The following is a 26,985-nucleotide window of genomic DNA, read 5'->3' on the forward strand; positions in this document are numbered from 1 at the left end:
TGTGTGTGTGTGTGTGTGTGTGTGTGTGTGTGTGTGTGTGTGTGTGTGTGTGTGTGTGTGTGTGTGTGTGTGTGTGTGTGTGTGCACCCATCCAGTGGACCTGTTGACGCTGGTGAGTGTGGTGGACGTGTTCAGGGAGCAGGATCTGCAGCATGGGGAACATGTGATGGATGTGGTGGAGATGATTCATGCTCTGACTGGCCTGTATGAGAGACTGGAGGAGGAGAGAAGGGCCATCGTGGTCAACATCCCTCTCTGTGTCGACATGTGCCTCAACTGGCTGCTCAATGTCTACGACAGGTACTACTGACAACTGACCTTCAACCTTGATCCTTGACCCTGAACCTTACATGATATCAACCAGACCAGGTCATGTGTTGTAACTGGCTGCTCAGTGCGACAATGTCTGACAGATACTTGATCTTATATTACCTTTAAGGGGTTGGAAAAAAATAAACACTAATTAGCCAGTAAGATGAAGATTACTCCCGCATACAACACGTCTACTTTCGGCAAGGTTATTTAGCCGGTGTTAGTCAAGAACCTATTTCATGACCTTAAGTTATGCATTAATTTGTGTTTAGATATGCAGTTTATTCTTCATCTAATTTGCGACTGTTCATTCCACTTGTGTTGTTAGCTACTTGTCAGTGGCACTTTCAGCTACTATGTTCTAATGAACCAAATAACTCTGTTTTTGTCACCTCTTTTTCATATGCAGCACTGTTCTATGCGTGACACAGTTAGCATTACTGCTAATATAACCTCTCACACATCCTTGGTCAAATTCACCCTTTTCCCACAATCAAGGTCCATCACTCTCTGCTAGTCCAATGCTGTGATTGGCCGAGAGCCCTCTCAGCGTGGCGTCTCATTGGTGAAGTACGCTCTGTGCCTGGGAGGCTGTGTCGTGAGTAGGATCACAGAGAGGCTGTAGCTCAATCAAGCGGGCAGGTGTCCAATCAGGGCCACTGAGACCCAGCAGACAGCCTCCTCTGTTTGATTCTGATTGCCCTGACCCCATCTCTCTCTGCCAACTGCCAAGCCCTCCGCGGACAATCTGAGGCATAATTCCTGGCGAATATAAAAAACAGCCCAATTTTTTTCTAAATACTATACATTTGTTTTGCAGCCCTTAACTACCTGCTTCTAATGAGTGGAAATCAGCATTTTACCCTTTACATGCATTCCCTGTAAGGCTGTGAATGTGAATGAGCTGAGCATGCAGTGGGGTCTGTCTGTCTGTCTGTCTGTCTGTCTGTCTGTCTGTCTGTCTGTCTGTCTGTCTGTCTGTCTGTCTGTCTGTCTGTGTGTGTGTGTGTGTGTGTGTGTGTGTGTGTGTGTGAAGTGTGAGCTGTAATCATCATGAGGTCTACCCACAGACTGAGTGTTGTGTTCTCAATATCACTTTCCCCCAGTCTTTTCTCTGGTAATTTTGGAGAGTGGGTGGGTCAGAGTGATTTTGAGTCAGGAGAAATGTGTGTGTAGGTCTCCCCCCCCCTAGGTCTCCCCTGCCTCCCCTAGGTCTCCCCTGCCGCCCCCTTTGTCTCCCCCTGCCTCCCCCTAGGTCTCCCCCTGCCTCCCCCTAGGTCTCCCCTGCCTCCCCCTAGGTCTCTCCCTGCCTCCCCTAGATCTCCCCCTGCCTCCCCCTAGGTCTCTCCCTGCCTCCCCCTAGGTCTCTCCCTGCCTCCCCTAGATCTCCCCCTGCCTCCCCCTAGGTCTCTCCCTGCCTCCCCCTAGATCTCCCCCTGCCTCCCCTAGGTCTCCCCCTGCCTCCCCTAGGTCTCTCCCTGCCTTCCCCTAGGTCTCTCCCTGCCTCCCCTAGATCTCCTCCTGCCTCCCCCTAGGTCTCTCCCTGCCTCCCCCTAGGTCTCCCTGCCTCCCCTAGGTCTCTCCCTGCCTCCCCTAGATCTCCCCCTGCCTCCCCCTAGGTCTCCCCTGCCTCCCCCTAGGTCTCTCCCTGCCTCCCCCTAGGTCTCTCCCTGCCTCCCCTAGATCTCCCCCTGCCTCCCCCTAGGTCTCTCCCTGCCTCCCCCTAGGTCTCCCACTGCCTCCCCCTAGATCTGACTGTAATAATCTTGCATTGACTCCAATAATATCACACTGACTCTAATGTTCTCACACTGACTCTAATGTTTTCACACTGACCATAATGTTCTCACACTGACTCTAATGTTCCCACACAGTCTCTAATGTTCTCACACTGACTCTAATGTTCTCACACTGACCATAATGCTCTCACACTGACTCTAATGTTCTCACACTGACTCTAATGTTTTCACACTGACCATAATGTTCTCACACTGACTCTAATGTTATCACACTGACTCTAATGGTATCACACTGACTCTAATGTTCCCACACAGTCTCTAATGTTCTCACACTGATCATAATGTTCTCACACTGACTCTAATGTTCCCACACAGTCTCTAATGTTCTCACACTGACTCTAATGTTCTCACACTGACTCTAATGTTTCCACACAGTCTCTAATGTTCTCACACTGACCATAATGTTCTCACACCGACTCTAATGTTCTCACACTGACTCTAATGTTCTCACATATTCTCTAATGTCACACTGACTCTAATGTTCTCACACTGATTGAATGTTCTCACACTGACTCTCATTTTCTCACACTGACCATAATTTTCTCACTGACCATAATGTTCTCACACTGTCTCTAACGTTCTCACACGGATTCTAATGTTCTCACACTGACTCTAATGTTCTCACACTGATTCTAATGTTCTCATACTGTCTGTAATGTTCTCACACTGACTCTAATGTCACACTGACTCTAATGTTCTCACACTGATTCTAATGTTCTCACACTGACTAATGTTCTCACACTGCCTCTAATGTTCCCCCAGTAACTTTAACATCTCTTATATTCTCACATAGACCCGCACTGCCTCTAATGTACTCCTACTGCCTCCTACTGCCTAATGGACTCTGCAGTCTCCTGACTCCTGTTTTGTCACACGTTAAAGGCAGTGCTTCTGTGTCTCTCCCACTGACATTGACTCCCACTGCCTCTAATGTTCTTTAAATGACTGTAATCCCCTCCTGACAGTCAAGGCAGAGAAAAGAAAAGCAGCAAAGCTCCCAACTAAAGCCAGTAACAGCAGCCCTGCCCTTCCCTCTGTCTGACTCTAGTGGCAGTGTCCCTGTGCCTCCCAGACACACAGATATAATGTGACCCATTTAAGTCAGGACACAGCTCTCCCAGTCCCAACCCAACTCTGTGGCCTTGCCATTGGCCAGAGAACACTGTTTATGGATCTGTGCTTGCCTCTAATCCCCTTGTTTTTTCAGTGTAAAGGCTTAGTTTATGTGTCTGTTTGCTTATGTAAATATATTTGTTCTGGCATATTCTACTTTTTATATCTCCCTCTCCCTCTCCCTCTCCCTCTCCCTCTCCCTCTCCCTCTCCCTCTCCCTCTCCCTGCCCTGCCCTGCCCTGCTTTCTCCCTAGTGGTCGCAATGGAAAGATGCGCGTCCTCTCCTTCAAGACGGGACTGGTGAGCCTGTGCAATGCGGATGTTCAGGAGAAGTATAAATGTAAGTATGAGACCCTCTCATGTAGACACCACAGCCCTGCAGCCCCCTAACAAAGGGCCAAAACAAAACCAGCCTGATTGCGAGCATTACATAAAGACAACCACTTAGCCTAATGGAGGGAATTACTCTGCTGCACAATAATGGGGAAAGGCTCTCTCTCTCTCTTTATTTCTCCAAAGTACATTGGGCTTTTAGGCAGAGAGAATACACTATGGTAGAGAGAACACACACACACACCACACTCAGCTCTCTCTCTGGCCCCTCTGGCTTCCCTTTTCCATGTTCAATTATGCGCTAATATTTCACTGGTGCCCAGCTCAGGGAAAGTAAAGTCATTTTACAGCATCTTAACCGCATTTTACAACACAGCCTTGTAAATATGTAGAGAAGGGGGAGAGGAGAGAGAATGAGCTCATCGGTATGAGATGTGAGACAGTCCCGACGGGTCAGGGCAGGCCCACTGTCAGTTGGCACACCATCTGTGACAGCTTGTAAAAGTTGAATGGCAACAGATTTGGAGTCTTTTTTTTATGGCAGACGAAGCACAGAAGGCCTGGCCCTAGAGGATTGTGAGGGTAGAGGCGGGCAGGCAGGGGGAGGGGGGCAGGCAGTGATGCAAACCATGCCAATTTGTCCCAGTGATTGATCACACATTTTTTCTCCTGAGCTCAGGGGAGAGATGACCCCTGATTATGCTAGTAAACAAGGGGGCGCATCTGGTGTCAGTGAGTGAGTGAACGCGTGGTAGTGTGGCAGACACAGTGTGTGTGTGCTTGTCTTTTGTCCCCCAGAGCTTGAGCTGTGTGCAGGGTAGAGGCAGGCAGGCTGGCTGTCAGGGTTTTCTGGCTGTGGCTGGTGCTGGTGCTATTTATACTGGCATTGTGCAGCACCTTCAAACACCTGTCAGTATCCATCTCCTCAGTGACAGGCAGAATCACGACTCGCAGATGAAGGCTCCATTCAGAGCCTGATGAGGTAGCGAGCGCTAATGCAGCCCTTTTGTCTGCAATTAGATCAGTACGCCTGCCCTTGCTCTCTCTCTCTCTCTCTCTCTCTCTCTCTCTCTCTCTCTCTCTCTCTCTCTCTCTCTCTCTTCTCTTTCTCTTTCTCTTTCTCTTTCTCTTTCTTTCTCTCAAAAAACCTAGAAACAGGCATAGGGAAGTATCACCCACACACAGGCTCACTTAGAGAAACGCTGAGAACATGGATGTTGGGACATATGTATAGGTGTGAATAGTAGCACTAATATGCTCTTGTATACACAAGCAGATATAATGTAAACACAAATTAAAATCAGCTTGTCAATTCGAATTGTCCCCAGCTCTGGTAAACATGGGGTGGCAGGGTAGCCTAGTGGTTAGAGCGTTGGACTAGTAACTGGAAGGTTGCAAGTTCAAAGCCCCGAGCTGACAAGGTACAAATCTGTCGTTCTGCCCCTGAACAGCCACTGAAAATAAGAATTTGTTCTTAACTGACTTGCCTAGTTAAATAAAGGTACAAAAAAAACTAAAAAACATAATCTGGAACACATCTACACATATATAGGTGAATAGATTCACAAACACATGTAAAAAAGTGAATAGGTTCACATCCACGCATATAGAGGTGAATAGATTCACATCCACGCATATAGAGGTGAATAGATTCACATCCACGCATATAGAGGTGAATAGATTCACAAACACATGTAAAAAAGTGAATAGGTTCACATCCATGCATATAGATGTGAATAGATTCACATCCACGCATATAGAGGTGAATAGATTCACATCCACGCATATAGAGGTGAATGGATTCACATCCACGCATATAGACGTGAATAGATTCACATCCACGCATATAAATGTGAATAGATTCACATCCACGCATATAGAGGTGAATAGATTCACATCCACGCATATAGAGGTGAATAGATTCACATCCACGCATATAGATGTGAATAGATTCACATCCACGCATATAGAGGTGAATAGATTCACATCCACGCATATAGAGGTGAATAGATTCACATCCACGCATATAGAGGTGAATAGATTCACATCCACGCATATAGAGGTGAATAGATTCACATCCACGCATATAGATGTGAATAGATTCACATCCACGCATATAGAGGTGAATAGATTCACATCCACGCATATAGAGGTGAATAGATTCACATCCACGCATATAGATGTGAATAGATTCACATCCACGCATATAGAGGTGAATAGATTCACATCCACGCATATAGAGGTGAATAGATTCACATCCACGCATATAGAGGTGAATAGATTCACATCCACGCATATAGAGGTGAATAGATTCACATCCACGCATATAGAGGTGAATAGATTCACATCCACGCATATAAATGTGAATAGATTCACATTCACATAGTCACACAGGTATACAGAACAATCTTGTGCACAAACACACACATGTTTTATTAACCCTCTGTGTTTCATCAGACTTGTTCAGGCAGGTGTCTGGTCCAGGGGGTCTGACCGACCAGCGTCACCTCACTATGCTGCTTTATGAAGCCATCCAGATCCCGCGACAGCTGGGAGAGGTGGCCGCCTTCCACGCGAGAGGGAATAGCACATGTGGATCCACGCATATAGCCCAGTGTACGATTCACATCCACATAGTCAGCTGCTTCCGCATGGTGAGGTGTCTGGTCCACCACGACACACACAAACACACACACACCACACACACACACACACACACACACACACACACACACACACACACACACACACACACACACACACACACACACAAACACACAGACAGACAGACAGACAGACAGACAGACAGACAGACAGACAGACAGACACAGACAGACAGACAGACAGACAGACAGACAGACAGACAGACAGACAGACAGACAGACAGACAGACACGCACGTGCATGAGCGCACAAATACAAGCACACACACACACACACACACACACACACTCCTTATAACCTCACCATACACTGGTTAAGGATACTATGGTAACACAGGCTAGGAATTACCTAAATTCAATTGAGTTCAATTACATACGTTTTCATTAATTCCTTCAGGGGAAAGAGCACAATTAGATGCACTACATGAACAAAATGTTTGTGGATACGTGCTCGTCGAACATCTCATTCCAAAACCACGGGCATTATTATGGAGTTGGTTTCCCCTTGCTATGGAGGCTGCTATAACAACCTATAACACTCTTCTGGGAAGGCTTTCCACTGAGCCCTTGTTGCTCTGTGACGTTTCCACTTCACAATAACAGCACTTATAGTTGACCGGGGAAGCTCTAGCAGGGCAGACATTTGATGAACTGACTTGTTGGAAAGGCGGCATCCTATTGTAATGCCCTGCTAAATCATTTATTTAGAACTATGGTTTCTGTTCATGCGATGGGTGCATGCTCGGTTTGGAACTATCAAGATGCACTATAGGTGGTGTGCAGAGGGCTTCACAGGTTTCTCCATTGTTGCCGAGGAGAGAAAGAAGGGGGAGAGATGCTCTTGTGGAGGGAAAAATAACATGTTGTGTACTAAATCTTTTTTTTTCCTGAATTGGTTTTAATTTCTGCTTGGCTGGATTAACGAAGATTCTAGACGCTTCGGGAGCTAGCTTGGATTCGTCGGATCGGGAGCTGAAGAGGACGGCTTGGTCTGAGGGAATTTGATGGCTTCGTTGATGCTGGACATTCCGGATGCATGCAGGACAATTTCTGCCAATTGGATTATAAATAGGCAAAACGGCCTTGGAACTGTTGGTTTCAGGGGGTTTCTACGAAACCGTGAGTAGCTGTGGTGTTTTACGCTGAGTGAAGATGAAGGCCAACTTGGTATCTTCTGCTATAAATGTGGAGAGGATGGACACTTAAAATGAGACTGTGAGGGCGTAGAAAATCAGAGGAAAGTCAACTAGCGTCTCACAAGCCAGAAACGGTCAACGGAAAACTACAGCGGGACCCAGAAAAGGAGCGACCTGACGTCCCGGTGAAGATACGTTCCACCAAGTGCAACAAGAAACGTGAAGAAGCAACAGACATGCTACCTACCGGCTTAGTGAGACCTAGTGCTGTTGTTCCTGTACAGATTGAAGGCATCTATGCTAAAGCTTTACTAGATATTGGGTCTCAGGTTACCCTACTCTACAGATCCTTTTTTAACAAGTACTTGACACATCTGCCGTTAAGGCTCATTGGACACTTGGAGATTTGGGGTCTTAGCTCAGAGCAATACCCAGATGATGGCTATTTGTCTTTGAAGTTGGAGTTTTCACGATCAGTAGTAGGTGTAACGGAGATCATAGAAGCACTCGTGTTTGTTTGTTGGTACAAACACTTCTGTGGTTAGAAGGCTGATGATGTTCCTGTCAAGAGAAAGGAGGTGAAGGTTTCCTGAGCACTCTAGGTGTTCATCCTGTTATCAAAGAGGCTTATGAGAAGATGAATGTGATCCCAACTGATGTTGAGGACCAGAAAAGAGGAACAGTATAGTTTTCACAGACAAAACCTGTACTATTTCCACCTGGTGGACTAGCAAGAGTCACCGGGATTCCCGAAGCTTCCTGGATCACCATGTTCCCATTTTGGTGGATAGGCCTGAAGAATCCCAGTGTCCAGAAGTTTCCCGGTTTCCAGAAGAACTTCTTGTGAGATCTGAAATTCAGATGTCTATGGTTGTGTCATCTAGAAGAATAACAGTTGCAGTCAGGGATGTCTCATCAAGGGAGATAACCTTACAATGTGGCATGACCATTGCTTCCCTGTTTCCTGTAGATGAAGCTCCTGTTCCTGCTGCCACTGAGGGGAGGAAGCGCAACTTACCTGAGAAGCTGACGTCTTCTTAATTCAACTTCTGTGACTCACCTTTATCTGAAGAATGGAAGAGGAGGTTAACTTACAAGATGTTGCAAAGAAAAATTTGTTTTCTCAACTCATGAGTTGGACGTTGATTGTTCCAAGAGTACTCGCCATACCATTCGAGTCCCTGATGACACACTGTTTAGGGAGAGGTCTCGACGGCTGTCCCCAGCTGATGTGGAAGATGTAAGGAAACATCTGAAGAACCTGAAAGACGCTGAAATCATCTTTCCGTTGAGAAGCCCAGCCCAGAAAGACACTGGAATAACACGAAGAGAGGCTTCTCAAAGTGTTGGATCACTTGAAAGAAGGAGGACTGAAGTTGTCTTTGGACAATTGTCAATTCTGCCGAACGTCAGTCAACTGTGTGGGACACATAGTATCCCAGGATGGAGAGGGTACAAGTCCATCGAAGATCGAAGCAGTAACCACATGGCTGAGACCAGACACTCTGCGTTCTTTTCTCAGATTCTGTGGGTATTATAGAAGATTTGTGAAAGGCTACTCAAAATTGAGTTACCCTTTGAACCAACTCCTGCATGGTTACCTTCCCTCAGCCAAGAAAGGAGGAAATCCCAAGGAAAGAACAGACAATGTGTACATCAAGAACCCTTCAGATCTAAATGGGGTGAGAAATGTGAAATGGCCTTTGAGATCTGAAGGAAAGCCTCACTAAAGCTCCGGTGCTGGCTTTTGCAAACCCTCAATAGCAATATTTTATTTATTTAACCTTTATTTAACCAGGTAGGCTAGTTGAGAACAAATTCTCATTTACAACTGCGACCTGGCCAAGAATAAAGCAAAGCAGTTCGACACATACAACAACACAGAGTTTCACATGGAATAAACAAACATATAGTCAATAAAACAGTAGAAAATAATATATACAGTTTGTGCAAATGAGGTAAGATAAGGGTGGTAAGGCAATAAATAGGCCATGGTGGTGAAGTAATTACAATATACCAATTAAACACTGGAGTGATTGATGTGCAGAAGATGAATGTGCAAGTAGAGATACTGGGGTGCAAAGGAGCAAGATAAATAAATAAATACAGTAGGGGGATGAGGTAGTTGGATGGGCTATTTACAGATGGACTATATACAGGTGCAGTGATCTGTGAGCTGATGCTTAAAGCTAGGGAGGGTGATATGAGTCTCCAGCTTCAGTGAGTTTTGCAGTTCGTTCCAGTCATTGGCAGCAGAGAACTGGAAGGAATGGCGGCCAAAGAGGAATTGGCTTTGGGGGTGACAAGTGAGATATACCTGCTGGACCGCATGCTATGGGTGGGTGCTGCTATGGTGACTAGTGAGCTGAGATAAGGCGGGGCTTTACCTAGCAGAGACTTGTAGATGACCTGGAGCCAGTGGGTTTGGCGACGAGTATGAAGCGAGGGCCAGCCAACGAGAGCGTACAGGTCGCAATGGTGGGTAGTATATGGGGCTTTGGTGACAAAAACGGATGGCACTGTGATAGACTGCATCCAGTTTGTTGAGTAGAGTGTTGGAGGCTATTTTGCAAATGACATTGCCGAAGTCGAGCATCGGTAGGATGGTCAGTTTTACAAGGGTATGTTTGGCAGCATGAGTGAAGAATGCTTTGTTGTGAAATAGGAAGCCGATTCTAGATTTAATTTTGGATTGGAGATGCTTAATGTGAGTCTAGAAGGAGAGTTTACAGCCTAACAAGACACCTAGGTATTTGTAGTTGTCCACATATTCTAAGTCAGAATCGTCCAGAGTAGTGATGTTGGACGGGCGGGCAGTTGCGGGCAGCGATCAATTGAAGAGCATGCATTTAGTTTTACTTGCATTTAAGAGCAGTTGGAGGCAACGAAAGGGGAGTTATATGGCATTGAAGCTAGTCTGGAGGTTAGTTAACACAGTGTCCAAAGAAGGGCCAGAAGTATACAGAATTGTGTCAAGAGCGACATCATTGATGTATACAGAGAAGAGAGTCGGCCCGGGAATTAAACCCTGTAGCACCCCCATAGAGACTACCAGAGGTCCAGACAACAGGCCCTCCGATTTGACACACTGAAGTCTATCAGAGAAGTAGTTGGTGAACCAGGTGAGGCAATAATTTGAGAAACCAAGGCTGTTGAGTCTGCCAATAAGAATGTGGTGATTGACAGATTCGAAAGCCTTGGCCAGGTCGATGAATACGGCTGCACAGTAATGTCTCTTATCGATGGCGGTTATGATATTGTTTAGGACCTTGAGCGTGGCTGAGGTGCACCCATGACCAGCTCTGAAACCAGATTGCATAGTGGAGAAGGTATGGTGGGATTCGAAAATGGGAGCGTTTGACAGTGATGAGGGGTGGTCGTTTGACCGCAGACCCATTACGGATGCAGGCAATGAGGCAGTGATTGCTGAGATCTTGGTTGAAAACAACAGAGGTGTATTTGGAGAGCAAGTTGGTTAGGATGATATCTATGAGGGTGCCCGTGTTTACGGATTTGGGGTTGTACCTGGTAGGTTCATTGATAATTTGTGTGAGATTGAGGGCATCAAGCTTAGACTGTAGGCTGGCCGGGGTGTTAAGCATGTCACAGTAAAGGTCACCTAGCAGCACGAGCTCTGAAGATAGATGGGGGGCAATCAATTCACATATGGTGTCCAGGGCACAGCTGGGGGCAGAGGGTGGTCTATAGCAAGCAGCAACGGTGAGAGACTTGTTTCTGGCAATATGTACTACATGTTGATGCAAGCGGTGAAGGGTTAGGTGGTGTACTGTACCAAGAAGACAAGGATCAACATCTGCATCCAGTTGCATTCATTAGCCAAAGTTTATCCCTGTCTGAGTGTAATTACCCTGCTCATGAGATACAGTATCTAGCATTAAATTGGGCCGTCGATAAACTGCACGATTGCCTATATAGAGCAAAGTTCGAGGTGAGAACAGACAACAATCTACTTACATACAGTACCAGTCAAGAGATTGGACACCTACTCATTCCAGGGTTTTTCTTTATTTTTACTATTTTCTACATTGTAGAATAATAGTGAAGATATCAAAACTATGAAATAATACATACGGAATCATGTAGTAACCCAAAAAATTGTTAAATAAATCCAAATATATTGTATATATGAGATTCTTCAGTAGCCACCCTTTGCCTCGATGACAGCTTTGCACACTCTTGGCATTCTCTCAACCAGCTTCACCTGGAATGCTTTTCCAACAGTCTTGAAGGAGTTCCCACATATGCTGAGCACTTGTTGGCTGCTTTTCCTTCACTCTGTGGTCCAACTCATCCCAAACCATCTCAATTGGGTTGAGGATTAGGTGATTGTGGAGGCCAGGTCATCTGATGCAGCACTCCATCACTCTGCTTCTTGGTAAAATAGCCCTTACACAGCCTGGAGGTGTGTTGGGTCATTGTCCTGATGAAAGCAAATGATAGTTCCACTATAGGATGGAGTATCGCAGCAGAATGCTGTGGTAGCCATACTGGTTAAGTGTGCCTTGAATTCTAAATAAATCACAGACAGTGTCACCAGCAAAGCACGCCCCTCTATGCTTCACAGTGGGAACCACAAATGTGGAGGACATCCATTCACCTACTCTGCATCTCACAAAGACACGGAGGTTGGAAACAAAAATCTCCAATTTGGACTCATCACACCAAAGGACAGATTTCCACTGGTTTAATGTCCATTGCTTGTGTTTCTTGGCCCAAGCAAGTCTCTTCTTCTTATTCAAATCAAATCCAATTTTATTGGTCGCATACACATGATTAGCAGATGTTAGTGCGAGTGTAGCGAAATGCTTGTGCTTCTAGTTCCGACCATGCAGTAATATCTAACAAGTAATCCAACAATTTCACAACAACTACCTTATACACAGGAATGAATAACAATATGTACATATAAATACATGAATGAGCTATGGCTGAACGGCATAGGCAAGATGCAGTAGATTATATAGAGTACAGTATATACATATGAGATGAGTAATGTAAGGTATGTAAACATTATATAAAGTGGCATTGTTTAAAGGGACTAGTGATACATTTATTACATCCCATTTTTTATTATTACAGTGGCTAGAGATTTGAGTCAGTATTTTGGCAGCAGCCACTCAATGTTAGTGATGGCTGTTTAACAGTCTGATGGCCTTGAGATAGAAGCTGTTTTTTAGTCTCTCGGTCCCAGCTTGGATGCACACCTGTACTGACCTCGCCTTCTGGATGATAGCGGGGTGAACAGGCAGTGGCTTGGGTGGTTGTTGTCCTTGATGAACTTTATGGCCTTCCTGTGACATCGGGTGGTGTAGATGTCCTGGAGGGCAGGTAGTTTGCCCCCAGTGATGCGTTGTGTAGACCTCACTACCCTCTGGAGAGCCTTACGGTTGTGGCCAGAGCAGTTGCCGTACCAGGTGTAAACGTTTTTTTTGGTGACAAGCCAAATTTCTTCAGCCTCCTGAGGTTGATGAGGCGCTATTACGCCTTCTTCACCACGCGGTCTGTGTGGGTGGACCATTTCAGTTTGTCCGTGATGTGTACGCCGAGGAACTTAAAACTTTACACCTTCTCCACCACTGTCCCGTCGATGTGGACAGGAGGGTGCTCCCTCTGCTGTTTCCTGAAGTCCACGATCATCTCCTTTGTTTTGTTGACGTTGAGTGGGAGGTTTTGTTCTGACACCATACTCTGAGGGCCCTCACCTCCTCCCTGTATGCCGTCTCATCATTGTTGGTAATCAAGCCTACCACTATAGTGTCGTCTGCAAACTTGAGGATTGAGTTGGAGGCGTGCATGCCCACGCAATCGTGAGTGAACAGGGAGTACAGGAGAGGGCTGAGAACACACCATTGTTGGGCCCCAGTGTTGAGGATCAGCGGGGTGGAGATATTGTTTCCTACCCTCACCACTTGGGGGCGGCCCGTCAGAAAGTCCAGGACCCAATTGCACAGGACGGGGTCGAGACCCAGGGTCTCGAGCTTAATGACAAGTTTGGTGGGTACTATGGTGTTAAATGCTGAGCTGTAGTCGATGAACAGCATTCTCACATAGGTATTCCTCTTGTCCAGATGGGTTAGGGCAGTGTGCAGTGTGGTTGCGATTGCGTCGTCTGTGGACCTATTGGGGCGGTAAGCAAATTGGAGTGGGTCTAGGGTGTCAGGTAGGGTGGAGGTGATATGATCCTTGACCAGTCTCTCAAAGCACTTCATGATGATGGAAGTGAGTGCTATGGGGGGATAGTCATTTAGCTCAGTTACCTTAGCTTTCTTGGGTACAGGAACAATGGTGGCCCTCTTGAAGCATGTTGGAACAGCAGACTGGGACAGGGATTGATTGAATATGTCCATAAACACACCAGCCAGCTGGTCTGCGCATGCTCTCTGGACGCGGCTCGGGATGTCGTCTGGGCCTTGCGACGGTTAACAAATTTAAATGTTTTACTCACGTTGGCTGCAGTGTCCTTTTAGTAGTGGTTTCTTTGACGCAATTCGACCATGACGGTCTGATTCACGTAGTCTCCTCTGAACAGTTGATGTTGAGATGTCTGGTACTTGAACTCTTGAACTCTGTGAAGCATTTATTAACTGTAATGAACTTTAATGAACTTATCTTCTGGTCTTCCTTTCCTATGGCAGTCCTCATGAGAGCCAGTTTCATCATAGCGCTTGATGGTTTTTGCGACTCTGCACTTGAAGAAACTTGAAATGTTCTTGAAATGTTCTGCACTGACTGACATTCATGTCTTAAAGTAATGATGGCTTGTCGTTTCTCTTTGCTTATTTAGGCTGTTCTTGCCATAATATGGACTTGGTATTTTACCAAATAGGGCTATCTTCTGTATACCACCACTATCATGTCATAACACAACTGATTGGATCAAACACATAAAATGTACTTTTAACAAGGTACTTGTTAATTGAAATTGCCTACCTCATGAAGCTGGTTGAGAGAGTGTGCAAAGCTGTCATCAAGGCAAAGGGTGGCTACTTTGAAGAACCTAAACTATTAAAAGGATTTTGATTTGTTTAACACTTTTTTGGTTTCAACATAATTCCATATGTGTTATTTTTCATAGTTTTGATGTCTTCACTATTATTTTGCAATGTAGAATATAGTAAAAACAAAGAAAAACCTTTGAATGAGTAGGTGTGTCTAAACGGATGCCCACAAACTTGACAAGACACCTCTGAAGGTAACAGTTGAAGGAATGAAGGGAAGCATATGCTGTATTGAGACTGTTTAGTGACAAAAAAAAGGGGTTAAATACATGTAAAAAAAAATGAAAAATTCAAAAATGTTTCCTGGTCTTTATTATATCTCTCAGATAAAGAACAGACACTTCAGAACAAACCTCATTTTGAAATTTGGGGGACTATCTGTTGTTCCATGTAGTCAATCTGTTATTCAATGTGTTTGTAAGGGCTAATAGCAGTAAGGATAAACGTTGTTTTTTAAAATCTAATTTTTTTTTTTTTTGATATTGAAAAAAATTGCTAAAAGATCCATACTATGGCCATCTTAAAACATTTCCATATAGCTTAGTTCCCGGCTTAGACAGGGCTTAGACAGGGCTACGGTGACTCAGGTGGGACAAACAACAGTACCTGTCAGGGTACGATATGCGAACATAGCACATCAAACCATACCCCCAAGACAACTCTCGTTTGACTTCAGTCCTAGCCGCTAGCATTTCTTAATGAGCAATCTTCAAAACGAGGCCAAATCAGGAAGTGCAGTCACCCTCTAAGGACTTTAATGAAATTAATCTGGTTCAAAAGACTTGTGTAGGTGGAACCATATGGAGTATACCTTAACATAATCATTAATAAAGACTTGTGTAGGTGGAACCATATGGAATATACCTTAACATAATTATTAATAAAGACTTGTGTAGGTGGAACCATATGGAATATACCTTAACATAATTATTAATAAAGACTTGTGTAGGTGGAACCATATGGAGTATACCTTAACATCATTATTAATAAAGTCTTGTGTAGGTGGAACCATATGGAGTATACCTTAACATCATTATTAATAAAGACTTGTGTAGGTGGAACCATATGGAGTATACCTTAACATCATTATTAATAAAGACTTGTGTAGGTGGAACCATATGGAATATACCTTAACATAATTATTAATAAAGACTTGTGTAGGTGGAACCATATGGAATATACCTTAACATCATTATTAATAAAGACTTGTGAAGGTGGAACCATATGGAGTTACCTTAACATCATTATTAATAAAGACTTGTGTAGGTGGAACCATATGGAGTATACCTTAACATCATTATTAATAAAGACTTGTGTAGATGGAACCATATGGAATATACCTTAACAACATTATTAATAAAGACTTGTGTAGGTGGAACCATATGGAGTATACCTTAACATCATTATTAATAAAGACTTGTGTAGGTGGAACCATATGGAATATACCTTAACATAATTACTAATAAAGACTTGTGTAGGTGGAACCATATGGAATATACCTTAACATAATTATTAATAAAGACTTGTGTAGGTGGAACCATATGGAGTATACCTTAACATAATTATTAATAAAGACTTGTGTAGGTGGAACCATATGGAGTTACCTTAACATAATTATTAATAAAGACTTGTGTAGATGGAACCATATGGAGTATACCTTAACATAATTATTAATAAAGACTTGTGTAGGTGGAACCATATGGAATATACCTTAACATCATTATTAATAAAGACTTGTGTAGATGGAACCATATGGAGTATACCTTAACATAATTCTTAATAAAGACTTGTGTAGATGGAACCATATGGAATATACCTTAACATAATTATTAATAAAGACTTGTGTAGATGGAACCATATGGAATATACCTTAACATAATTACTAATAAAGACTTGTGTAGGTGGAACCATATGGAATATACCTTAACATCATTATTAATAAAGACTTGTGTAGGTGGAACCATATGGAATATACCTTAACATAATTACTAATAAAGACTTGTGTAGGTGGAACCATATGGAATATACCTTAACATCATTATTAATAAAGACTTCTGTAGGTGGAACCATATGGAATATACCTTAACATAATTCTTAATAAAGACTTGTGTAGATGGAACCATATGGAATATACCTTAACATAATTATTAATAAAGACTTGTGTAGATGGAACCATATGGAATATACCTTAACATAATTTTTACGTTTTGTCATTGCAAGATGGAGGCAATGAAGAAGTGTGAACAACTCTTTCCTCCCATTCCACTGCTGTTGCTGTGGACATTGTCATTTCCACTCTCATATATGGGCTTTCACATTTTTGGAATCCCGCCTCGTGGCATTTAGCTCAGGAGAGAAACTAATTATAGATTTGGGACGAGCGGGGACCAGGTTTTTGGGAGGTGGCCTTTTTAAAACCATTCTATAACCCTTAATTCTTCCCTTTTTTACAGCGAATCCTCAATTAAATCTCGCTCTATTCCCATCCATACTTCTGATATCAACTTGGGGTGATTTAAACCCCTTCATTTCACCATTTGCTCTATGTCAACTCTTTTATGAGCAGCCTGAATTATCAGTGTAGTGACAATTTATCACGTTGGCATGGTAATGAAGTCAAAGTGAGCGGATAACACGAGCTGGCACCTGTTGTGGGCGGAGAGGCGTAGTGGAGTCATTGATGACAGAGAGGCAGATGGGTTTGGCTCTACATGGAGGACGGAGGATCAGAGAGGAGAGAGTTACCCTACAGTAGGCATGAAATGCTGTGGCCCTCCGTGGTCTGTGTGTATAGAGAGACCAGCCTGTTGTTCCCTGTGATGGAGAGCGTGTTTTCTCTGTGTGTTGTTGCTTTGTGTAGTCAGTGTGTTTGCTAAGTTTTGATGTGGCCAGAATAATCTATATATGCTTTGATTTGATTATTATTTTAATCAATATATACTTTGCGGTGTTCAGTGTACTCAGTGGGTTCAGTATGCTGAAACATTTGTCCTCCCACAATCAGAGCTGAACCATAAAGCAGAGACAAGAGTCGAGGAGAGGTGAGCAGGGCAGAGAAAAGAGCAGTGAGGAGAGGAGCCTCGTTCCCCTGGAGAACTCTCGATCCAGCACGCCTCCTCGGCCATGATACACACACACACACACACACTCACACATTAATTACGCTGCTTTGGCTGAGCCAGGACGATACTCCAGGGAAATCAACGTTTTAATGCATCTCTGATGCACACTTAATGAGAATTTTACACATTACGAATTCTCCTTTATTAGCCTGAATTTTTTATCCCATTTTTCTGCACGTCTCTGGAATGCCGGAATGGCTTTGGAACATTAGAACCGCAACAGGTCCTCTGACAAAGTCACCGCGCTCACTGGCCGCTATCAACTTCCTCTTTCTCCATTTGTGCTTTCTGCAGCAGTTTATATTCGACTTCTTCAAGGGTCATTTTCAGTGAATATGCCATTACCTTGTAATAAGTAGCCTACAGTATGTAAATACAGGCAATTTGATGTAGTGGTAAGTCAATTGTACTGCATACCTGTACTAGATAATAGCATTTTTACAGACAAACAAACAGGAGAACAAACAAACATAAGTTACTCTGGTATGATGTTTCCTATGTTCTTCCTCCCGTAGGCCCCAGGTAAGCTAGCCATCGAGGTATCGCACTTCCTGGAGTGGATGAGTCTGGAGCCTCAATCTGTAGTGTGGCTGGCTGTTCTGCAGCGTGTGGCTGTGGCCGAGTCCGCCAAGCACCAGGCCAAGTGTTACATCTGTAAACAGTGCCCCATCAAGGGATTCAGGTGGGTCATTTGTACCTCTATCGGAGATTAATAAAGGTGAATGTGTGACACACATACTATATGCACACGCAAAAACAAACCCATCTAGGTTGAGGATAGAGCTATTGCTAAGACCTCTCTAATGTTACTGACTGTGACATGGTCTTCCGTTCTGCTGATCTGTCCTGACAGGTACCGCAGTCTTAAACAATTCAACGTGGACATCTGCCAGACGTGCTTCCTCACAGGAAACACCACCAAGGGAAAGAAGCTCCACTACCCCATCATGGAGTACTACACCCCAGTAAGAAGGAGTACTACACCCAGGCTGCCTCACCAATGGCACCCTATTCATATTTTTTAAAAGTAGTGCACTATGCAGGGAATAGGGTGCACCTAGTACTGCATCGTAGTGCACTGTACAGGGAATAGGGTGCCATTTCCGACGCAGCCTATACTACGCTCTACACTACCATCTTAAAGGGACAATCTGCAGTTCAAACAATAACAAAGCGTCACCCCCTCCACTGTTTGGGTAAAAAGCTGAGGGATGGGGTTGGGGAAACGTAACCACTCTCAAATCCATAGACAGAGCTATCGATGCAAGGACTGACCTTACAAGATAACAATTATAGTTTTAACCATGGTTTGAGGCTATAGGGGAAAGTGGGGTAAGTTCAGACAAGTGGCTACTTGAGCCACCCCTTGTTTCTAGGAAACTATACCCCAAATGTAATGTGCCCAAATATTTAGGAAGAGGTTAGCCGGGGCTGACGGTGGCCAACAGCACACCACCGATGTTCTCACTGCCAGAATAATAATAATAATAATAATAATAATATATGCCATTTAGCAGACGCTTTTATCCAAAGCGACTTACAGTCATGTGTGCATACATTCTACGTATGGGTGGTCCCATACTCACACCCAATCAATAGATCAGGGTTTGGCTACTTAGCTACATGTTCTGTATATTCCAATAACTCATTTCAGAAGTAAATCAGGATTAGCCGTGTTATAAGTGTCCTGAGGAGAAGCAATACAGATCATAGGAAGTGTGATCTAGAAGGTTACACCTATTATTGGAAAACATTGGAAAGCAATACAGCCAAATACAACAGCAAAACATTGATAACACTTGCATGTTTCCTGTAGGGCCTTGCTATCCTAATGGAAAAGTACCACAGAACTGAACCCTCTCCGGTTATCAAACAAACTATGAGGGCTGGAAGCCGCTCCGCTCGGGGATCACATACCAACTGACTGATCTAGCACATTTTGACAGATGGCACAGAACCACCATTCTCTCTGACTCCGGCTCAGTGCAAACACCTCTGACATGGCCGACCGGGGAGGGAAAAGCTGCTTAATTGCAAAGAAATGACTTGGAGAGGGTGATTAGATGACGGGCGGCCGCTGGCGCACTAGAGTGATTTAAGACCCTTTCAGTGAATGCAGGGAGGTCTGGATAATCTTTCCCTCCACAAAGGTGTGTGGGGTTAATCCAGGCTGCTTTGCTGAGCTGTGGATCAAATCCCACAGGGAGTGTGGGAAGGCCAGTGGGACAGCCAACACTCCAGCCATCTTGGTGTCCAGGGTGGCCTATCCCAGGGTGCTTTGCATCAGTATAAACCTGCCTGCTTGCTCCATAGCTCTGCTGTAATTGTGTTGGACAGAGGGAGTGTGCTGGAATGCCAAGAACCAAGGTCTCAGACAAACTCATAATTGAACTGACTGGAATGGTTTTGCATAATAGATTGTTTTGTGTGTGTGTGTGTGTGTGTGTGTGTGTGTGTGTGTGTGTGTGTGTGTGTGTGTGTGTGTGTGTGTGTGTGTGTGTGTGTGTGTGTGTGTGTGGACTCAATCCCTTCTTTAAGTATCTTACTTCCTAACAGCAGCAATAACTACGCAGAAACCTGACGGAAACCTTTTCTGTGTATGAGTCGGTTTCATATTCAAGCGTTTTATTCAGTTTGTCAAGTCACATTCAAAACAAGAATATGACTAATTCAAGTATATAATATTTAAATGATTTAGTTTCATCTAATACTTTTCTGTTTTTGAATATTCTGACCCCCAAAATTAATTGTCTGGAAATGAATGATTTCAAAAACCCTAATGAAGCTTACACTTTGTCAATCGAATGTGTAGACCTATGGATTCCTACATGCATTGTATCTTTTGCTTGTTAATTCATTTATTTAAAAAGTATAGACTAATCCTATATGATATGCCTATTCACACTCATTATCCAACAAATTGAACATGTGATCAACCGTGTGCAACAAAGGAATGGATTTACAGGTATAGGCCTTTATCCACATTGGCATCTGATATGATTGTATGGGAGTGTGGGGTAAATTGAGTCATCCCTTTTTCTAGGAGGTTATACATAAAGTTAATTATATGACCAAATATTTCGGGAGAAGTCATCATTTTATGGAGTCTGAAGGTTGAAACCACATGGAAGTTAGGAAAAAAATAAAGATTATTTTCAAAAGTTCTCTAATGAATTTATTGGGTAATAGGTTCATGATGCTTGTATCTAAACCAAAGTAGATCATTTTAAGATTGTTTTATACATTAGTTGGGGTCTCCAAAGATACAATATGAGGTCTTAAACCTATCATGAAAGTGCATCCTTGTAGCTATGTGGCTAATATAGTCAAAATGTTTGCCTTGGGGTAAGTTGAGCCAATGGCCACTATGCGTAATATGAACAGTATTTTTGCAATGTTTCGTGCATATAAACTCAAGATAGTGAATTTGTATTGCTACAGAGCAGACATCATCATGCCCTACAGTGGCTTGCGAAAGTATTCACCCCCTTGGCATTTTTGTTGCCTTACAAATTGGAGTTAAAATATATTTTGGGGGGTGTTTGTATCATTTGATTTGCACAACATGCCTACCACTTTAAAGATGCAAAATATGTTTTATTGTGAAACAAACAAGTAATAAAACAAAAAAACAGAAATCATGAGCGAGCATAACTATTCACCCCCCAAAGTCAATACTTTGTAGAGCCTCCTTTTGCTGCAGTTACAGCTGCAAGTCTCTTGGGGTAGGTCTCTATAAGCTTGGCACATCGAGCCACTAGGATTTTTGCCCATTCTTCAAGGCAAAACTGCTCCAGCTCTCTTTTGTTGGAGGGGTTCCCCTGGTTTACAGCGAGCTTTACGTCATACCACAGTTTCTCAATTGGATTGAGGTCTGGGCTTTGACTTGGCCATTCCAAGACATTTAAATGTTTCCCCTTAAACCACTCGAGTGTTGCTTTACCAGTATGCTTAGGGTCATTGTCCTGCTGGAAGGTGAACCTCTGTCCTTGTCTCAAATCTCTGGAAGACTGAAACAGGTTTCCTTCAAGAATTTCCCTGTATTTAGCACCATCCATCATTCCTTCAATTCTGACCAGTTTCCCAGTCCCTGCAGATGAAAAACATCCTCACAGCATGATGCTGCCACCACCATGCTTCACTGTGGGGACGGTGTTCTCAGGGTGATAAGAGGTGCTGGGTTTGCACCAGACATAGCACTTTCATTTATAGCCAAAAAGCAACATTTTTGTCTCATCTGACCAGAATACCTTCTTCCATATGTGAACACCAAATGAGTTTGCTTATTGTTTCTTTAAGCATGGCTTTTTTATGGCCACTCTTCTGTAAAGGCCAGCTCTATGGCGTGTACGGCTTAAAGTGGTCCTATGGACAGATACTCCAATCTCCACTGTGGAGCTTTGCAGCTCCTTCAGGGTTATCTTTAGTCTCTTTGTTGCCTCTCTGATTAATGCCCTCCTTGCCTTGTCCGTGAGTCTTGGTGGGTGGCCCTCTCCCTCCATTTAAATTACAGGTTGCAATGCAACAAAATAGGAAAAACATCAAGGGGGGGATGAATACTTTTTCAAGGCACTGTATGTATACAAATGTAAAAAAAAATTTTTTTTAAAAATCAAATCAAATCAAATTTATTTATATAGCCCTTCGTACATCAGCTGATATCTCAAAGTGCTGTACAGAAACCCAGCCTAAAACCCCAAACAGCAAGCAATGCAGGTGTAGAAGCACGGTGGCTAGGAAAAACTCCCTAGAAAGGCCAAAACCTAGGAAGAAACCTAGAGAGGAACCAGGCTATGTGGGGGGCAGTCCTCTTCTGGCTGTGCCGGGTGGAGATTATAACAGAACATGGCCAAGATGTTGAAATGTTCATAAATGACCAGCATGGTCGAATAATAATAAGGCAGAACAGTTGAAACTGGAGCAGCAGCATGGCCAGGTGGACTGGGGACAGCAAGGAGTCATCATGTCAGGTAGTCCTGGGGCATGGTCCTAGGGCTCAGGTCCTCCGAGAGAGAAAAAAAGAGAGAAAGAAGGAGAGAATTATAACAGAACATGGCCAAGATGTTGAAATGTTCATAAATGACCAGCATGGTCGAATAATAGTAAGGCAGAACAGTTGAAACTGGAGCAGCAGCATGGCCAGGTGGACTGGGGACAGCAAGGAGTCATCATGTCAGGTAGTCCTGGGGCATGGTCCTAGGGCTCAGGTCCTCCGAGAGAGAGAAAGAAAGAAGGAGAGAATTAGAGAACGCACACTTAGATTCACACAGGACACCGAATAGGACAAGAGAAGTACTCCAGATATAACAAACTGACCCTAGCCCCCCGACACAAACTACTGCAGCATAAATACTGGAGGCTGAGACAGGAGGGGTCAGGAGACACAGGGGTCTAGCCCCCCTTGAGGCTCTTGAGAGAGCACCCAATGAAGTGAGAGAAGGGAAGAAGTCCATTCGAGCAGCAGCAAGGGATGAGAAAATATACTGAATGACACTGAAAAGGTACTTTGATATCAAAGAAAATGAACATGTACCTGTGTGAGAGGCTCTGATAGAGTAGCAGAGGCACACAAGGTCTTATCTGATGACATGGTGTCTGAGCTTGCAAAACATATGAAGAATCTTGAGGACCAGTTTCATGGCCTTAGTAGCCTCAAATGCAGAAAACTTGCCTATAAATTTGTACATCGAAAACAACATCCCTGTCCCAGACAACTGGTCAAGAAATATAAGGGTAAGTGATATTGAAGAGAGAGCTTTATATTTGAATGTAGGCATACATTGAACGCGAATCCGACCATCACCCCTGGTGAGACAAAACCATGACTCGTCAGTGAAGTGCACTTTTGCCAGTCCTGTCTGGTCCAGCAACAGTGGGTTTGTGCCCATAGGCGTCGTGATGTCTGGTGAGGACCTGCTGAGCCCTCAGTCCAGCCTCTCTCAACCTATTGCGGACAGTCTGAGCACTGATGGAGGGATTGTGCGTTCCTGGAGTAACTCGGCAGTTGTTGTTGCCATCCTGTACCTGTCCCGCAGGTGTGATGTTCGGATGTACCGATCCTGTGTAGGTGTCGTTACATTTGTTCTGCCACTGCGAGGATGATCAGTTGTCCGTCCTGTCTCTCTGTAGCGCTGTGTTAGGCGTCTCACAGTATGGACATTGCAATATATTTCCCTGGCCACATCTGTAGTCCTCATGCCTCCTTGCAGCATGCCTCAGGCACATTCACGCAGATGAGCAGGGACCCTGGGCATTTTTCTTTGGTGTTTTTCAGAGTCAGAAGAAAGGCCTCTTTAGTGTCTTAAGTTTTCATAACTGTGACCTTAAATGCCTACCGTCTGTAAACTGTTAGTGTTTTAACGACCGTTCCACAGGTGCATGTTCATGAATTGTTCATGGTTCATTGAACAAGCATGGGAAACCGTGTTTAAACCCTTTACAATGAATATCTGAGAAGTTATTTGGATTTTTACGAGTTATCTTTGAAAGACAGGGTCCTGAAAACGGGACGTTTCTTTTTTTGCTGAGTTTATATTTCCCTTGACATAGTAATGAATGTAAAAATGTTCTCAACATACCCCTCTCCCATACAGTGTTTGTTAAGAATTACATTCTTTACAAGCAATGGACTAAAACAAGCTTATATTTCAGGTTCTGATGGGGTACGACAGTTGAACTAAGACCAAGAGGCATTTTTAAGTTAGATTCTTCAAGAATCAATGTGTATATTTCATTCATTTAAAAGTCCAAATATGGATTTAGCAATCGCTGGTTGCCCCTTTAAGAGAGTGTGGATGTCACACTAGCTCACTATTTCAGCTCTAATCAATGTGGGGCTGTGGGATATGGTAGGGAGCTATGTGCCAAATGATTTCTCCCTGGGCAGTATTTCAACCAGGGGAAGGTTTAAGTGGAGCTAGGCTGGAGTATTTTTTTTCAGTGCTCTGACTCCTATGGTGCTGGGTTCTATGATGGAGTGTGGGGGGGGGTACAAGACTGTAGAACTGTAGTCCAGTGAGGTCAGAGGGAGTTAGAGGGGGGCATGACAACTGGACTAGCAGCAGGGCACTATAAGAAAGTTTTGTTCAAGACAAGGCTCGCTCTCTCTCTCTCTTGCGTGCGTGCTTGTGTGTGTGTGGGTATGTGTGTGTGTGTGTGCTAGCGTGCATGTGTAGTGTAAAGAATTCTAAAGTGGTGCACTTTGTCTTCTTGTCCTCGCACCGCCATTCCCCTTTCCTCTCCTCCATTCCGGCCCCCTCATCTAAATCATGTGGCAGACCACCTCAGGAGAAAAGATGCGGGACTTTGCCAAAACGCTGAAGAACAAGTTCCGGTCGAAGCAGTACTTTAGCAAGCACCCTCAGCGGGGCTACCTGCCTGTCCAGTCGGTGCTGGAGGCTGAGAACTCTGAGACGTGAGTCATACCTCTACAGACACATACATATGGCTAGACAGACTGGCACAGAGAAGACAGGAAACATGATTTGACAGAGAGAGGGAGACTGCTTATATATATGACAGCAATACATTTTCCAATAATATTACGATGTAAGCTTTGTTGGCAGTATTCTATGATGTTGAGGGGAAGGGAGCACTTCTGTTTTGATGCGGTTGGTTGTACATGAGTGGGATTCAATACGTTTTTAAGAAGTTGACACCACGAAGTACCAGTAGTAGAGGTATTAATGATGTTTTTCTGTGTTTTACCAGGCCGTGCTCCTCTCCCAAGCTACCCCATGCAGACACACACAGCAGAATTGAGCACTTCACACACACAGGTCACACACACACACGCACACACACACACACACACACACACACACACACACGCACGCACGCACGCACGCACACAAATACTCCCATCCTACCCTTACTTAACTCCTCTGCCTACTCCAGTCCTGAACCATCTGTCTCCTTCCCTCCATCCATTCTACTCACACTCCCCAGTTCTCTCTCCTCAGTCTGATTAAGATATTGATCTGGCTGCATCTTGGTCCGAGCTTTGACTTGAGTGTAGACTGTTGTGCCCAACTGGTATCCTCTCTCTCTTTCTCTCTTCTCTCTTCTCTTTCTCGTTCTCACACACACACACACACACACACACACACACACACACACACACACACACACACACACACACACACACACACACACACACACACACACACACACACACACACACACACACACACACACACACACACACACACACACACTGAGAAGGGTGCAGTAAGTTTGGTCTGGGGTGAGCAGGGGTCAACTGAATGTGGATGCCTGGTGGCATGGTAAAGCATTGTGACAGGGCACTGGGTCCATTGGGTACCTGGTGGATGCCAGAGCAGATCAGTGTCTGTCTGTCAGGGTTACAGAGAGGGCACAGCCAGGGCATGGCAGAGCAGTCTCTCACCCAGGGCAGTCATGCCAATAGCAGAGCAGAGCAGGGGATAGATGACTGCACCCCCTGGGGGGGGTGGAGAGAGAGAGAGAGAATACTACAGGGCACAGATCACTTTCTTGTACTGTATGTGTGATAGTGCTTCTCAGTATTGATCCTCTCTCTCTCTGAACTTCCCTTTCAGTCTCTCTCACACATTTTGTTTAGTTATTGTATTCACTCTCTTTCTTCTCTCCCAGTCATTCAGATCCATTATTTCTATTGACTGAAATGATATGCTTCTGTTCCCAAGTCCTCTCACATTTACACTGCATTCGGAAAATGTTCAGACCCTTTTGCTTTTTCCACGTTTCTGTTACGTTACAGCCTCATTCTACCATGGATTTCACATTTTTTAAATCCTCATCAATCTACACATAATACCCCATAATAACAAAGAAAAACAGGTTTATAGAAAAAACTGAAATACCGTATTTACATAAGTATTCAGACCCTTTGCTATAAGACTCGAAATTGAGCTCCGGTGCATCCTGTTTCCATTGATCATCCTTGAGATGTTTCTACAAATTGATTGGAGTCCATTTGTGATTGGATATGATTTGGAAAGGCACACACCTGTCTATATAAGGTCCCACGGTTGACAGTGCATGTCAGAGAAAAAACCAAGACATGATGTCAAAGGAATTGTCCGTCGAGCTCCGAGACAGGCACAGATCTGGGGAAGGGTACCAAAAACATGTGCAGCATTGAAGGTCCCCAAGAACACAGTGGCCTCCATCATTCTAGCAAATGGCTCCTAAAGGACTCTCAGACCACTCTCAGACCAGGAGGTCTAATGAAGCCAAGATTGAACACTTTGGCCTGAATGCCAAGCGTCACATCTGGAGGATGCCTGGCACCATCCCTATGGTGAAGCATGGAGGGACTGGAGGGACTCTCGATCCTGACTGGGAGACTAGTCAGGATCGAGAGAAAGATGAACGAAGCAAAGTACAGAGAGATCCTTGATGAAAACCTGCTCCAGAGCACTCAAAACCTCAGACTGGGGGGAAGGTTCACCTTCCAACAGGATTAACTGCCTTGTTCAGGTGCAG

General features: G+C 44.2%; 1 protein-coding gene across 1 annotated transcript in view; it reads left to right on the forward strand.

Moving 5' to 3' along the window:
- Positions 1–26,985, forward strand: part of LOC118384025 (dystrophin-related protein 2-like) — a 267,685-nt gene that overhangs the window by 162,834 nt on the left and 77,866 nt on the right. Inside the window, exons 13-19 of the mRNA XM_052509144.1 lie at positions 96–300; positions 3,479–3,564; positions 6,015–6,211; positions 18,012–18,178; positions 18,350–18,461; positions 24,774–24,910; positions 25,207–25,266. Coding sequence (XP_052365104.1) covers positions 96–300; positions 3,479–3,564; positions 6,015–6,211; positions 18,012–18,178; positions 18,350–18,461; positions 24,774–24,910; positions 25,207–25,266 — 964 coding nt within the window. The remainder of the gene's footprint in view (positions 1–95; positions 301–3,478; positions 3,565–6,014; positions 6,212–18,011; positions 18,179–18,349; positions 18,462–24,773; positions 24,911–25,206; positions 25,267–26,985) is intronic.

The sequence above is a fragment of the Oncorhynchus keta genome, chromosome 4 (genome assembly GCF_023373465.1).
Source record: "Oncorhynchus keta strain PuntledgeMale-10-30-2019 chromosome 4, Oket_V2, whole genome shotgun sequence".
Classification (NCBI taxonomy): Eukaryota; Metazoa; Chordata; class Actinopteri; order Salmoniformes; family Salmonidae; genus Oncorhynchus; species Oncorhynchus keta.